The following is a 16,329-nucleotide window of genomic DNA, read 5'->3' on the forward strand; positions in this document are numbered from 1 at the left end:
TTTTTCACTATTACTTATTTATTTCTATTTTTTTAATTCATTTAGAATTGTTTTTTAAATTATATTAACTGTATTTTTTTCGAATACAAATATTTTTTATTTACAAAAATTGACTAACTAAAGTTATATACAAAAAGAGATATTTATATAAAGAGAAAGAGAAAGAGAAAAAAAAATTGAGCTTTAGTTTTCTTATTTATTAATTTCACCTAAGGGCGGGTTTGTCACACGAACACCCATCTCTAAGAACAATTTGTCAGCTGATATGCTGAACAGCTGAATGTAATCGCCCAGCTGATTATCAGTTTAAAACTGAAATTTTTAAATACTCTTTGGGAATTTTTTTGATTTTTATTCTTGAGATAAAATGTTTTTTTTTAAAAAAATCAGTTTTTTAAAGATTCCTGTTACACTTTCTAAAAGATTTTACACTATCACTCGCGACTAAAAACAGGAACTATTTTACTGTTTAATTTATTAAACATACATAAAAGATAAAACATTGGAAAATTATAGAATTTTCTCGAGAAAAAAAGGATGCTTTTTAAAAGCATCAACAGCCTTTTAAAAAATTTTCATTGCCCATCAATTTTTTTAAATTGAAAATTAATTCCTAAGACAGTCGATTTCTTTATTATGCCCAAATGAATGGACATCCTGACAAGTCTTTTACGTTTTTACACACGTAAGATCCAAAGGTGTCTTCTTATCTTCATGCTGTTGAAAATGATGCAGTTCTTCACTGCTCAGGTCGTCATCATTTTCGTTTTGATTGTCCTCATCATCTTCACTCTCCTGAGCGTCGTCCAGTTTGGCCATACTGTTTGAGCCAGCCGGAGCACCGCTGCAACTGCTTGCTGAACCGATACCACCTGATCCTTTCTGCTGCTGCTGTTGCACTTTAACACTTAGATCCATCGGGCTGTCTTGTACAGGACCTAGGTTTCTTAATAGTTCTAGAGGCGATTGAGTAGCTATAGAAGTTTGTGGTGGGGCTGCCGTTGTAGTATTATTGGTGGTGGTTGGTGCAGGAGGCGGTAATGGAGGCGGAGGCGGTTGCTGTGGAGGCAGTGAAGGTGGCTGATGATGATGATGGTGATGTAATACTGGCGGTGGGGCAGGGTGTAAGGTCGGAGGCAGTGTAGGAACTGGTACTGGAGGCGGTGCCGGTGGTCTGGCCAGATAGAAGGGATGCAACGGCGGTGGTGGAAAGCCGAAAAGAGGCGGCAAAGGGGCGCCCGGATGTAGCCCGGGAGGCAGTCGCCACAATGGACTGTGCGCATGCGTGGCCGGCTCTTTACTTGGACTTCCCTTCACATTGTTGTTATCCTCGTCCCACTTCAACTGTTGCGTTTGGTTGCCCTGCTCTTGGAGCAGGCAGTGTATCTTAAACCAGTTGGACCGCCGTCCATACCTAAACAAATTCAAAACAGTAAAATTATAACATTTTTTTTTTTTTTCACTAAACGACAAATTACCTTTCCAGAACCCTTTTTAAATTAAACTCACCTAGAACCAGATTTGGACATTCCTACAAGCAGACACTTCCTCAGTCGACATGCTTTGCAGGAAGTTCGGTTCTTCTTGTTGATCACACACTCTCCGTTGTTCTTGCACTCAGAGATTGAGCTTAAGTTGTTGTAGGTTCGCCCGAAGAAACTCTAAAATCAAAATAAAAGAAATAAGAAATTAAATATTTGGAACGTTTAGTTTGCTAAATAATTTTTAGTGGCGTAGAAAATTATTTGGATTTTTTTTGCTTTCTTTATCACTCTTAAAGTTTGATCCATTGCGGAAATCAAGAAAATTATCGGTGCTTCGGTACCAAACACCAAATCAGCAGGAAGTAAATAAGGATCAATCACTCCAACTGAGCCTTAAAAAAAATAAAAGAAAAGAAAAAGAAAATCATGCTATGCTTCACAATGACAGTCGGCCATGATTGCCATCTTGGGAGCCAGTTAGACAGAGCCTGGATACATTACATAAAACTACAAAAAATTACATTACATTTTTTGTTAAATGCCTTCCAGTATGGTCAGTATTGTCTATAAATAGAGAACACTTCTGGAGGTAGGCAGTGCACTGGAAAAGCTCCAGAATGACGTAATATATTAACGAGCCTTAAATTAAAAAAATAACTATTCATAAAACTAGTGTATAGCCAGTTTTATTCTGGTTAAATGTAAATGCACTCTATGTAAGAAATAAAGTAATAATCATTATACAGATACCACTAACAGGTATCACAACATCCAGATATATATTGTAATACAGATAAATAAGACAGGTACCTCCAATAAGATGTAGGCGTACTTATTGTCTGGGGGCTGAGAGGTAGAACTATATAGTAGCGATCTTTAGTATGTAATGCATAAACACACACAGAACATATATATGCGTATAGAGAGCATAAAAATTGCATACATAATCCATGGTTTAACTGGTTTTCAATTTTCTTGGAGTGTTTTAAAAAGAGCTGTGATGGAGGAGAGGAAGGAACTGTAAAGTTTAAAGCTGAAGCAAAATAAAGCTTCATAAAACTCTACAGTGAATGTATAAACTCTAGGTTGAATACTGTGAGATTGAGCTTCACAAATAGATCTGGATAGATAACACTGAAATAACATACTACCGATTGCTTGTTTGAAATATAAACCGATTGATATTGTTCAGCATTTCTTGAAAAATAAACAAACAAAAATAAAAAATAAATAAAAAACTAAAAGCTACTAGCTATTGATTTAATATTATTACTAAACACAAAATAATGACTTCATCTAAACTACTGGAAGACTATTAGTGTTGTTTATTAGTACTGTATTTTAAATTACACATTTAGTCTTTATTCCAGTTTTGCTTTTCTTTATCGTCTTTTAAACTCCTAGGGCGACTTAATAACTTTCTTACACTGAGCGTCATCTTTTACTTACTTTGGTTCTTTTTGCCTTTATTTTTTATTGCCAATTTTTATTTTAATGGCTTTATCTTCTTTGTCAATTCAAGAAGCATTTTTTCTTTGCATTGTTTCATTAAAATTATATATTAAAACTGTCCGGTAGGACAGTTGTATAAGGGTTCATCGTCAAAAACTGCACGAAAAAGCGTAACGTTGAAAAACACCCAACTTTGACAATGTTTTCCTCTTTTACTATAAAAGATAAAATTCCCAAATTTTCTTTATAATATAGGGCAAATCCTCCTTTATAGCTGTCACTTTTTTTTTTTTTTTTTTTTTTTGCAATTACCTAGATCTAATAGATTTCGAGAAAAAAGTTGCCGAAAATGAGCAAAAACGGCATTTTCAGAAAATGTTCTTATTCTTGTTCTCCTAATTGTTACATTTTTTTTTTGTAAACAACGCAGCGCCTATATACGCGAACCGATTTTCAAGAATGAGGTGTCATTCGATTCGGAATCTCATGTAGATATGCTCTTTGGGGGTCTCAACGCTGTACATTGAATGGGAGTATGTATATATGTTTATTGCTAACTGTATAAACAAAAACATATTTATCAGGCAAAGAGTTGACAGAGTAAACTACCATTACATGATGCAAAAACGGCCCGACATAGTCGGTGCATAACGCAACCGTACGGACACAGAAAGATGAGAAATCAGCTAGTGCTCGGGAACCAGATACTCTCGGGAATTTTGAATGAATGGAATTATCATCTGTGATAGAAGATCACGAGGCCAACGTCGTTTTAGACGTCGTGGTGGATTGTTCAGAATGGCTTAAAGAGGAAAGAGTTCGAGCTGTTTAATTGGGATAGCAGGATAGGCTTTAGGATAAAATAAAGAAAACCTGGCTTGAACAGTCACTAGAACTTTATTTACTACAATTTAAATTTTAAAACATGGAATTATTAACATTAATTAATTTACGATATTGCAAATTACTTCGAAATTTCATTTAGATAGAAGTCTCGATTATCTAAGATCAAGATTAGGAGAAATTTAGATTATTGTTTGTCTCCCATGAAGTCATACCTGCGCTTTTCTAGTCAGAAATTAAAGAGGAGTGGCTGAGGACAGCCTGTAAAGTACATTAACAATACGTAGAAAGAGTAGGGAAACGAATGGTATTCAGTTAATACCGGACTACGGTAATAAGCTGGGTGACCGCCTGACAGATGGAAAAAGGACAACCCGATCTAATAGTTTCTTTCAGTAACGACCATCTTCAAGACTTAGACAAACGAGATGGAAAGGAATTGGGAAGAACTATTTGCGAGGAATGATGGAATTTTCCTGCAACTCTCCTCGGTTGGTTTTTGCCGTTTCTGAATGCTAATTGGCCATGATATGCTACCTGAAGAACCTGTACCACACAGTAGTTGCAGGAAATTCCATGTTCTTCGCTGAGCAGTCAAGAAGAAGTAACAGGTGAACACTTTTTCTTCTCTGGCCCCCAAATGCTGAAATAATCCATCCCGTTAAAGTTATAATTTCAGAAAGATTGCTGATGTACTTATATATTGGGGTTGCTAAGACTCCGCCGTTTGATTAAGAGCCAGAAACACAGATCTAAGTCTTAAAAATGAAGAAGAATTCAGACAGTGCAATGCTGCTTACGCTGCACCACGCACCTGTACAACTCTAAAGCAATATAACACACAAAGCTGGTTAAAGCGACTATTTAATACTAAAGGCAAACCGGTTTCCATTGTAAAAGTGAGTGAGTCGCCGTTTTTGCCCTCGCCCATCGCTCTTTCTCTCTCTCGCACGCGCTCTCTCTTTCTATTTACTTCTTCCAACAGTTTAAAGAATAAGCCTCAACGGTCTTTCAAAAGCTATGAAGCCAACATGAAGCACACTTGGCCAACACTCTCGAAAGCACTATTGATTTCTTTCGATTGGCTCGGAGTTTCGCGCTTTTGAGTTCTTGCTTTTTTTCTTCTCCTTCTTCTTCTTCTCTTTTAACTTCCAAAGACGAAGAGAATAGCAAGAGGGGAGGGAATGGGTAAATACAGGAAGATAAAAGACGAAGTTACAGATAAGAATGGCTAAGAGTATCCGCTCGTTTCTTATCTTTAAAAACTTTTGCGTTACAAAAGATATTTCTCTTCTTTTTTTTTTCTTTTTTTTTATACTTTAGTTCTTATGCGAGGTTTTGTTGCGCGATAGATAATAGCAAAGAGGGGCGCAATTGAGAGAAAGAGATGAAAGAATCTATTGAGAAGAATGGAAGTATAAAAAGTAAGAAATCTAAAGCATAATACCCGAATCAATAGATACGTTTTCAAAAAAATTATTCAAAAAAAAAGGAAGATTTTGAAAAGATTCAAAAGATTCTCAATTGTTTGAATCAGAGTACACCTTCTTTGTCAAATAGAAACTGAAAATGGCGCAACAAAAACAGCTGAATTTTGCCATTCTTTATTTTTAGCTAAATCTAATGCAGAATTTTATTTTGAGATTTAACCGAAATTGCTCGTTTAATAATGAACCCAGAAGTTCCAAAAATAAAAATTGGTCGGTTTTGAGTTGCTTTTTTGTCCGTGTGAGATTTTATCAAAAATGGGACATCGCAGGTGATTGAAATTTGACATTTAGTTTGGACACCATCAGGGGACATTGTTATAAGCTATTGGACTTGATCAATCATTGGTAAATGCCATTTTACTGCATGAATCTTCATCAGTTTTTCGTTTCTTTTCAATTTTCTCGCAAATAACACTATCGCTTTACATAAACTGTGTCACCTGATTGTGAACATGTTGGCCGATAACTCACATTTGTGACACTTATCTAAGAAAATGCATTTTAGGTTACTACTGACGAAAATTGGGGTGATTGCTTGAGGCTTCTAAAGTGCCTAGTTTGGACACAAACTTAGCATTTATAACTAATATATTCACAAAATATGGCCTCATAATTTGTATTCATCATTCTAATCACTTACATGTTAGTTACAGTAATTCTGAGTTTGATGGAAATTACTTGATGAAAAGTGCGAATTATCCGAAGAGTTTTTCCAGCTTTCCACGAGTTTCTTGGAAACCACTTCAGCTGGTGATGAGCTAATCGATCGACGATTTGATTGGCTATAACAGTTGTTTAAAAACTATGTTCAAAAACACTGTTTAATCAGGGCAGTTCTTTGGGATTGGTGGATGTAGGAGGTAGGAATAAAGTGTCATTTCTATTAAATGCACAGTGTTACCACCCAGTAGCGAGAATTAAACTTCTTAAAATTCCAGTTTGAAAGATGATAAAACGGGAAATCTTTATCTTTTAAAAGATTTATTTAGTTTTAGCAACCGGTTTATCTTCTACGCTTTTGATTGGAATTCTTATAATGAAAAATTATTTTAAGGAAGAGTCCTGAGACGTCATATTCCTCATCAACATCTAAGATCCTTCTCGCCTTACAATGCTTCTGAATGACCCTACACTAGTCAGTCTCACTATAACGGAACGCTTATAGCACCTACTGGCCTGAGAATCCACTATCATACCACTAAGGGCTTATGATAATCCCTTTACGAATGATGAGGAATAGTTCCCTATATTGCACTAAAGAGGAAAACAAAGAATTATTCAGTACTCGTTCTAATAAATGAAAACAGACTCATGCATATAAATACTTCCATCCAAATAAATACAATCACACTCATTAAATCTATACTTACAATGCATTCCCTCGTTCACTCACTCTGAATTTACTTACACTAATTGCTGTTTCCTATATTGAAGGAAACTTTTACTAAATTTCAACTAGGGGGGGGGGGAAGATCGCAGAAATCCTAGGGGAATGTAGTCAGAATGTGAGGGATTTCGTCACCAGAACATTTTATTAAATAAATGCAGCTCTAAGTAGTAAAGAGGTGCACATAAGCACAGTCAATGTGCACCGCCATTCATGCGCTCGCGACTAAGCACCCAAGAACAATGGCTTTTTACTAGCAGATTGCTAGCAAACTCACAACATACTGATATGGGTGGTCGGCATGAGCCATAAATCTTTTAACTCATGTGTTTTGTGTGCATATGATCTTTTTTTTTTACAAGTAATCTCCTCCCGCACAAACAGATGATACAAGTTCAGGAGGCTGTAAACTGGACCATATATAACAAGTAGTTACATTTAATCCCAGTTAAAATGTTTACCTTATCAATGTATTTACAGGAATCATTGTAAAGAAAGAAGGAAGATTTGCAAGACGGTAAGTCGTCATTTAATGTCTCTTTGATTCGTTTTTCTTTTTTTTTTTATATTTTAATCCTTTCTTAATATTTCTAAATGTCAAATAATTTAAAAACTAATCCTTACCAATTATAGTAATCCTGTCTATACATGGCCTGCTCATTTTTCACGTTTCTGAGAAGTATTTTATTAGCATTACTATGTGCCTAGCTTTGTCCGATTTCATTGTACGTTTCGTTCTATTCAGTTCATTCATTCGCATCATTGTTCATTCAATTATAGTCGCAAAGTTATATACAAAAATCATCTTTTGCAATGATGTAGAAGGGAATTCTTTAACGAATCTTTTTATCTGATTATTGTTGTGTCAATATTGTCTGTAAGTCCTCCAACCACTTATACCGCTCAGTTTAAAGCCTTCCAATTTTGTTAACAACTTCAAAAAAATAATATGGCGCGAACTCTCTGACTCTCACTATCATATTCTTTTTGGAATTTGCAAACTACTATCTCAAAAATATTTTACAAACTCTGAATATTTTGAGACAAAATTTTCATTAAACGGTGTAGATTGTAAAACAATACATTACATTGAATTGTAACACCAGAAATAAGCCTATTCTAATCTCTCGCTGGGGAAAAAAGGAATAACCTTGAAAAAGTATGATTGTTTTGGTTTTCGTCCTTTGTTAATTGATGATTTTTGGGGGATATTGAGATGCGGTCAATAAATTCTAAAAAAAAACAAATTAAGCTACATCATCATAACTGTTGATTTTATGAAGATGATGTCAAAAGTTATGATGATGTAGTTTAAAACATTAAACTCCACAAAGTTTACAATACCTTGAAAAAGGTAAATATATTTACCGAAATGTTTGGTACGAAGAAAGAAATTAGTTTGAGAATTTATTGATCGCACCTCAGTATCTCCCAAAAATCATCTTGAAAAAGTATATTCTAGAAAAAATGATAAAAGAAAACTACGTAAATATAAGTGTAAGGTATGTACATAGTTTACGGAAACGGTTAACAGCCATTTTGTTTCAGGAAGTGAACAATCTATTTATTAAAGAGGCACTTCCTGGGCGAGAAATTTCCTAGTTGAATTTTAGCGGTACTTTTAACTCTATACAAGAAATAGGATTGTACATTACAGAAAGTTGGCACTTTAGAGGCATTCTACCCCTCCTTACTCTCCCAAAAAGTAACCTTAACTGAATTTTCCAAAAAAATGTTTGAATTTAAGTTGTAGATTTATAAGTTTGAACTCCAAAGAAAAAAAAAGTTTTATACGATAGATCTAAACAGTCTCTAGACGATAAAAGAATAATTTATTTAAAACAAATCTAAGCGAATGGAATAAAACTGACGGTAACCGAGCGGTTAGAGCGAGACCTGCGAAGCTAATATGTATTGTGGTACTGGGTTCGATTCCCGGTCTTGGGCCTTGGATTTTATTTAATGGTTAATAAAAGAAATTTACAGTAAAGTACATATGTTTGCTAGTCGTCTCCGTCCACGACATCTAATTGGTAGTTAGACGTTAAGCCCCGCCTGAAATAGGAATAAAACTGTGGGGTTCAACGAAATGCACTAATGTTCAAAAAATTTCATCACTAAAATATAAAATACTTCGAACCATAGTAAACGCCCCATTTTAGGTCTGTTGATGAATTACGTCTGTTTAAAGTGACGTCACTCAAAAACAGTGGAAAATATGAAGTTGGCCAATACGTCAATGAACTCCTCTTCAGATGTACTACACACAGTAGGCCTATGGACAATACTTACTGGTTCACCCTGTATATATACTCTAATTTTAGGTTGATGCACTTTATCTAAAGTTCTAAAAGAATTTTCTTCAATAATCGTCGATTCTTTCCTTTCGCAAAATCCTTCTTAGGCTAAAACGAATCATTTCCACTAGTTAGCCTAGAAGTTTCCGCAGCATTTCCAAGTTAATCTCATTTGCATCCCAGAAAACCGTGGTCATGATCATTCCAGTAGATCTTTCTTTTTTTTGGCGGAGAGGCACCAGCTTCCAGCCATCTTTAATATTGAATAGTTTCTAGCATTTAATAGGTGGATTCATTTTTATCCACGTTGCAACTGAGGGCTTAAAAAACAGTTGAATTATTTTTTTAAAGTAATTCAATTATTGCTAAGAAATTTTGTTTTTGACTGCGTCTAACCAACGCAACACCCTTCTTCTTGCACAAAATTTTCTCATGCATAACTCCTTGATCTAAAGTGCACTATTTCTTCATATACGCTCACTTACGGTGTCAAAAGAAGTACAAATGAATACCAATTCTCAGATTCCGTCCATTATGACATATTTAAAGCACATGGATGGTAGCCGAGCGGTATAGGCTAGACCCGCAATGCTAAGATGTATTGTTGGTTTAGTAGGTTCGATTCCCGGTCTTAGGCCTTGGATTTTATTTAATGGTGAAATAAAAGAAATTTACAGTAAAGTACATATGTTTGCTAGTCGTCTCCGTCCACGACATCTAATTGGTAGTTAGACGTTAAGCCCCGCCTGAAATAGAAATAAAACTGTGGGGTTCAACGAAATGCACTAATGTTCAAAAAATTTCATCACTAAAATATAAAATACTTCGATCCATAGTAAACGCCCCATTTTAGGTCTCTAACCGAACTATAGACACCGATCTTGAACAATCTTTTTATAACTCAAGAAGCCAGAAAAAAAAAAAGCGATACAAAACACTTCAGTTCAACTTGCAATCACAAAAAAAATCAATCAACAATCAGCAATCAACCCGCCAAATACAATCACAGAGCCATGGCTTCAAAACATTTCGTCAGTAGATCTCTAAATTTCTAAAATCATGCAATTTCTATTGAAAACTACAATTTCCAATCAAATTTCACCACTGAAACTTTCCAGGAACATAGCAATACAATTAGTTTTACTATTGACAACACTTGATTATTGCAAGGCGACGGCCGTGGGTTCGGGGTGCTCTTAATTTTTGCATTCATCTTTTTTTCAGATATTGTTAATTTAAATGGAATTCAGGAGGAGCAGAAAATTATTCTCAAAAATATCATTCTTACAGGTGTTTGTACAATTGTAGCAATCATTTTCACCCAAGGTTTTCTCCTCATTTCATTGGCAAATCATCTTAAATAATCCCTGTCAAATTAGAAATAATGATTTAAGCAAAATTGTGAGATTTTGTAATTAAAAGTTTTTCAAAACCATATAATTAGGCCATATTTATTTAACTATTTGCCATAAAATTAATACCGTGAGAGGTCGCCTAACATTTTAACCTGATACTAAAACCTACAAAAAAAAAAAAATGCATTATTTGCAAGTTAAATGCAGTTAAATATGGAAAATGAAACATTTTATTGCGATGAATTTGAATTTTTAAAGACAATATTTTTTTTTCATGTTTTTTTAAATTCTACATTAATTTAAACTTTTAAATAAACTCAATTAGGAACGGTAAATCCAGGGTTGGTGGCGCAAAAAGTATTAGTGAAGCTAAATGGATTCCAGCTTATGGAATATTTGTGGTTTTCTGCTCATTTAGTAGCCTTAGATACGTAAAATAACTATGGAAACGATGAGCATTTCCTTTAAAGGGAGACGAGGTCGTGTTCACATTTTGGTAGCCGGCAGTGAACAGACGTTACCACAGTAGTGCGGAAGCGGACTAGCCACTTCTTCTGGAATCTTCTTCAGGAACCTCTTCCCAATGTTGCTCCAGTGCTACTTCGTCATTCAGAGAAGTAAATATCGATCACGCCAGGGAGCCTATGTAATTACTAACAAACATTAACTGCTAAGGAACGAAGAGGAAATGTAGTGGTGATGTTTCGGATGAGAAAGAACCATAAAATGAAGTAACAGAATCGCTACCAATTTCAATTTTCAATTCTCACAGAATACACATAAGATGTAAAAGAGGTGGTTGATGTACGCAACTATTTGGATACGGCGAACTGAACCAAATACTAGTTCATCATCGCGCTCTCTCCCCTCTTTCACTGTGTCTCTTTCTTACGCCCGCGCACAACCTTCTAAGGGCAAAAAAGTAGGCAGTGTTTAGTAGTCTGAAACATCTGAAGCACCTATCAGGTTTTGGAACGCAATTGCATTGTCTTGCTAAAAATGGAAGGTAATCTTGCCGGAAGAAAGAAAGTTTCTTGAACGATTAGTTTCTGCTTAAAAAAAGTATTCAGATATTCCATCCAGTAATGTCTCAGCAGTGAGTTTATTTTAAATGATTCATCGTCACCAATCTTAAGAGATAAAGTAGGCAACCGCAGTAAATTTTCTGAAGGAATTAAATCCTGATGGCTGAAGTCGGTGGCCGCTGAGAGGATGTTAAATATCGGAAGTTTTTGCAAACTTCTAGTCTGCTACGGTAGTTTGATTCTTCTTCTTACTTGGAAGACGGATGATGCACTTATTATCTACTGTTTCCTAGTCATGCTAACGTTAAGAGCTCCATTCATTAATTGAACATACTCCGAGATGAAAGGCGGTAGCAAATCCGCTCCAATCTTCCAATAAAGGGAAGCGTATGGCAAGCAAAACATACCACCCCTGGCTGTAGGCCTCCTATGCTAAGCAAAGAAGACTCTCTTGAGGCTCTGTAGATTGCTAATGGGTGTTTGGCTCGCTTATTTGCTCTCCACACCTTGCTTAGTGCCATCACAATGGAAATTTAAGGATCATCATAGATCCTCATGGATTCTAGACCCAAATCCTCTTCTGTCATTCCACATTATCCCTGATTCGTCTTGCATAGAGTCCAAATTCGGACAAATTCACCCTAACGATTGTGGCTGTTACCTGGTAACAAATCTGATTACCTGTAGGACCTGCGATATCGCTTCAGACACACACAATAAATATTTATAAAATTTACCTTACAACCCTCGCAGGTGAATGCTCCGAAATGAAAGCCAGCCGCTGGTTCACCACACACTCGACACAACTGGTTCATCTGAAAATAAATTGTGACGTGATAAATTGAACTTTGGGATAAAATAATAGATAGTTAGTACACAGTTAATTAGAATTAAATCTGTAGAGAATAGCTCCTTTTTTCATGTTTTCCTTTTCAGTTCTAATTAACAAATTTCTCATTTTTTTAAGACTTTTTCTCTCTACAATATCTAAACCATTTTCTTCAAACTTCTAAATGTTTACAACCGTACATTACTCTGATATCCTATTACTAATGCTATCTCAAAAGCTAAACGATTAGAAAACATATCTCAAATACAGATTTTAGAGTTTAGTATATACATATATGTATAATGCAAATACGTACTACTTCCTATCAACTGTATATATTATAATTAGTAAAATACATTAACTTCCTGATTATCATTCATTGATTTTACTTGTTTTAGTTCTCTTTATCGATTCTTTTCTATTTATTTGGTCAAAAGATGCAAATTAAGATGTACAAAGGGAACTCGCCTTGAGAAAGCTGTAAAACTTAGATCAAGGAATGAATTGATTGATGGATTTTAATGAAGCTAATCCAGCAAATTTTAAAAAAAGATTTTAACCTCGAAATCTCAGCTGCAATAGTTACGAGGTCAGTTAGAAACAGATGAGACAAGGAGAGAAAGTGTATATATATATATGTATATTTAACTGAGACCTTTATAATGATATTGATTAAAAAACACTACATTATACAGGAAATATAAGATAGCAACTATATAAATACTAGTTTGTGGGCGAACTCTTCAGTGACAATGGTATAGAAGATCTTGAGTGAGGTCGAATAGTGCTTTTCCGGTCCAGACACAGCATCCTACACTTATAACTACATATGTATCTATATATATATATATATATATATATATATAAAATATATATGTAATTATGTTAGTTGTAAGTGTGAGTAATAAAGACAGTTCCCACGGTGTGAATCCTCTTATAAACCTAAGAAATTTATTAATTGTACTTATTTACAATCACAAGTATTATTACTTAGGATAAATTAACCGTTAGCTAACTTAATTTTAATTTACGGAAATTAAGATCGTCTAAAAATTATTATCGCTCTAAGATGAACGGGTACAACTGTTATATCTAATTTTTGGAAACAATGAATCCAGCGATTCGATGAAGTTGGCTTATATTAAGATTTAAGGTTTTAACAGCGGGACGGGACCTACGCCCCACGGCACCGCAGCCACAAGAGGCTTATTGTGCCTTCCTCTTTTGGATCTAGTACAGGAAACCTTCCCTATTAAAAAGGTTGAAAGGTTGAGGGCTTTCCCTATCAGTTCCTTTTGCGGTACTATCTCCTTTGGCCTCAGAGTTCCAAAGATATCGTAGCGCAGCAACGCAATCAAATAGCAAGTGAGAGGCCGTCTCCACCTCTTCCTGGCACAATCTGCGCATCGGTTTTGCTAATAAGCCCTAAGTTGGCTTAGATAGTTTCCGGTCTTTAAAAAGAAAGCGCGCTGGTGAGAAATAGTTGGACGTTCTTCCTGTTGTATTAACCCTTAACTGACTTGGTCAATTTTGCTTAGTTTACCTAGATGGGCTTAAATTCTCCCCAAAAATGATTTTAAAAAAGAAAAATGGCGTAAATGTGATCCACCATTAAACAAACTCCATTTTTATGAAAATTATATCATTTTTTTTTTAACAAACTTATTATTTATTGATTTGTAAACATTAATAATATAAGTAATAGTCAGAAGTACTGAGCCAAACTCAGAGCCGCAACTAGAACACGTGATGTGAGTTAGCAGCCAGCGCTAGGAACTCTCTAGGATAGGCTGGAAGTTAGGGAGTAAAAGAGATCTTTAAACGCCTCATTGGATGGTTGGGTAGACAAGAAATGTGACCGTTGTCTTGGCGTTGTCTGGAAGAAATAGTGTAACACATAATCTTTTGATTGTACAACCTTGACATGAATCCACAATTAACCCTTAAACAAAATCGACTTTTTGCCAGCTGCTAGAACAAGTAAAAGCGGCTCTGACCGAATGCGGCCGAATGTAAAAAGAAAATTTTATTCTGGAAGATGAGTGTAAGGTTGTTGTGTTGATAATTTATCGATGTAACTCATTGTTATCAGCTCGGTTAATCGATTATGACCTCTCTAAAATATCAAGAACTAGATTACTTAGTGTAGGTAATTTGGTACAAATACATTGCCTGAGTGTGGACTTTTAGAGAAAAGGGTTTATCATCCAATATAATTGGACATTTTGTTCAATCCCAGCACTTTTATCGTTAAGTAATATTTCGATTTATGATTGGGTACCATAATGTAACAGGGTATGTAACAATTAGTAGGTATTCAGAAACTGTCCATTAAAGCATTATCAAAGAAAATTAGAAAAAAGAATAAAGAATACGAGACGCTACCTCGAATTTTCTTTAGCTGCTTTGTCCGTGAGTTAGAGGATCATTTCGGCTAAAAATTATTCTTCGGTAAGCACTGGTTTTAATGGAGATTAGGAAAGACTGTAATCATCACACTTATATTACTGGTAAAATTTGAGAATAATTAATATCAGACGATTGATCTTTTCAGTAGCCTAATTCTACGTTTGAAGGAAAATTCAAAGTGTAAACTGCAGCTCAAGTGAAGACCATGAGAGTGCTCATGACAGATTTCTGTGAAGATGAAGACGCTAACGTGCTTTAAATAAAAACTGGTTTACTGCTAGCAGATGTCACTAGCTCATGCTGATGCATTATCTGGGGCAAGCCTATTAAAAATGGAGGCGAGACAGATGATGCGCGCTACTATTGGACAAAGGCGGCAACGGCCGGGGTGTTGGGTGTGACCGTATCAACTCTTTTTAGAGAAGTGGGGGCCCTCACCACTTGTTATAATTTTTTTTTTTTTTTTAGATTCACTATGATTAGATAACGTTTGCATCGTTATTATACCCGTTGGTCCTAGTACCTTAATAAAATCGCTTAATTTTATAAAGACTTTTCTAAATGCTTATTTTTTTTAAATTATTTATTTCTTTTTTAATCAGAAAAAACAGTTAAAATTCTTTTGATTGCAATTTCAGTTTATGAATTTTGCTTGTAACTTAGAATATGTGAGGCAAAGAAGTGAGTTGGTTTTAAAATTGTTCATGTGCATGATAATAAAATATCAAAATTTCGAATTCTAGCATAGAAGAAATTGTAACATCTCATCTTCTCCAGATTCCTGATAAATCATTGTTTTCTGACGGAAAAAAACATTCAATCCGATGAGTCAGTGAATCAATCAAGTTCAGTGGTGTTAAATTACTGAATACTGAAGAGGGGTAGCTTAGTACGATGGCACTCCCGAGAGTTGACATAATTGCATCTGGAATTGGAGTTAAAATTTGAAAATAAATATTATACATTGACAGGAACTGAGAACAGTTTAAGTGCTCACTTCCACAAGATCCCTGATCGCACGAATTTTTCTAGAAGGAAAAAAATGACAAAAGTGATATACCTACGGACATTTCCAATCATACCCCAAGGAGGTACACACTCAAAATAAATCCTGATTTTTCTGCAATTCTCCCTTTTTAAGGCGCAGATACTCTTGCAAACTCAGTCCATTTTATAAACTCAAAACCTATTTCCGTTTATGTGACCCTCTTATTCAATAAAATGACACATCCAGTTGACTGCTTATGTCCAAAATCTGATTTTCTGATTCCCAAGATGGCGTATAGACCAAATATTAAATTTGGTTTATTTTTAGTAAGACTAACCACCCACAATAAGTAAATCACATTCACACTACAGTACAACCTCGATTAACCGGGCTGAACTCCGGCTATACCCACCCCGGAAAACTGAAATCCCGGTTAAACCGAATACACAGTATTATATAGTAATACATTACTGTTTCATCCCAGAGATCGACTCCTATCTTAGACGGCAATCCTTTTTTTAAATTTTTTTCTCTCTTTTCTTTCGTTTTTCAAAAATTTTTCATTTTTTTGCCGTTCAACTTTTTGAAAAATACTTTTCAAGTGTTGTTTGCTTTTTTTTGTTTATCAAACGACCACCCTCTGATGAGTGTACGCAATTTAAAAAGCACAACTTTGTCACTGGTTAGAATGTTCTTATCGTGAAAAAAATTCAATCAATTCAGCAACTGAATTCGGTGCTGCATCCAGGGATATTCCTGGGATGATCATT

General features: G+C 35.1%; 1 protein-coding gene across 1 annotated transcript in view; it reads right to left on the reverse strand.

Moving 5' to 3' along the window:
- Nucleotides 1-517: 517 nt before the first annotated feature.
- LOC141446000 (uncharacterized) overlaps nt 518-16,329 on the reverse strand; it is a 43,287-nt gene continuing 27,475 nt past the window's right edge. Inside the window, exons 2-4 of the mRNA XM_074112323.1 lie at nt 12,071-12,148; nt 1,510-1,661; nt 518-1,414 (exon numbers count right to left, since the gene is read on the reverse strand). Of these exons, the coding sequence (XP_073968424.1) occupies nt 670-1,414; nt 1,510-1,661; nt 12,071-12,148 (975 nt within the window). The 3' untranslated portion in view covers nt 518-669. The remainder of the gene's footprint in view (nt 1,415-1,509; nt 1,662-12,070; nt 12,149-16,329) is intronic.

This window comes from Rhodnius prolixus, unplaced genomic scaffold (genome assembly GCF_049639745.1).
Source record: "Rhodnius prolixus isolate KJV_2025 unplaced genomic scaffold, Rpr scaffold_1, whole genome shotgun sequence".
Lineage (NCBI taxonomy): Eukaryota > Metazoa > Arthropoda > Insecta > Hemiptera > Reduviidae > Rhodnius > Rhodnius prolixus.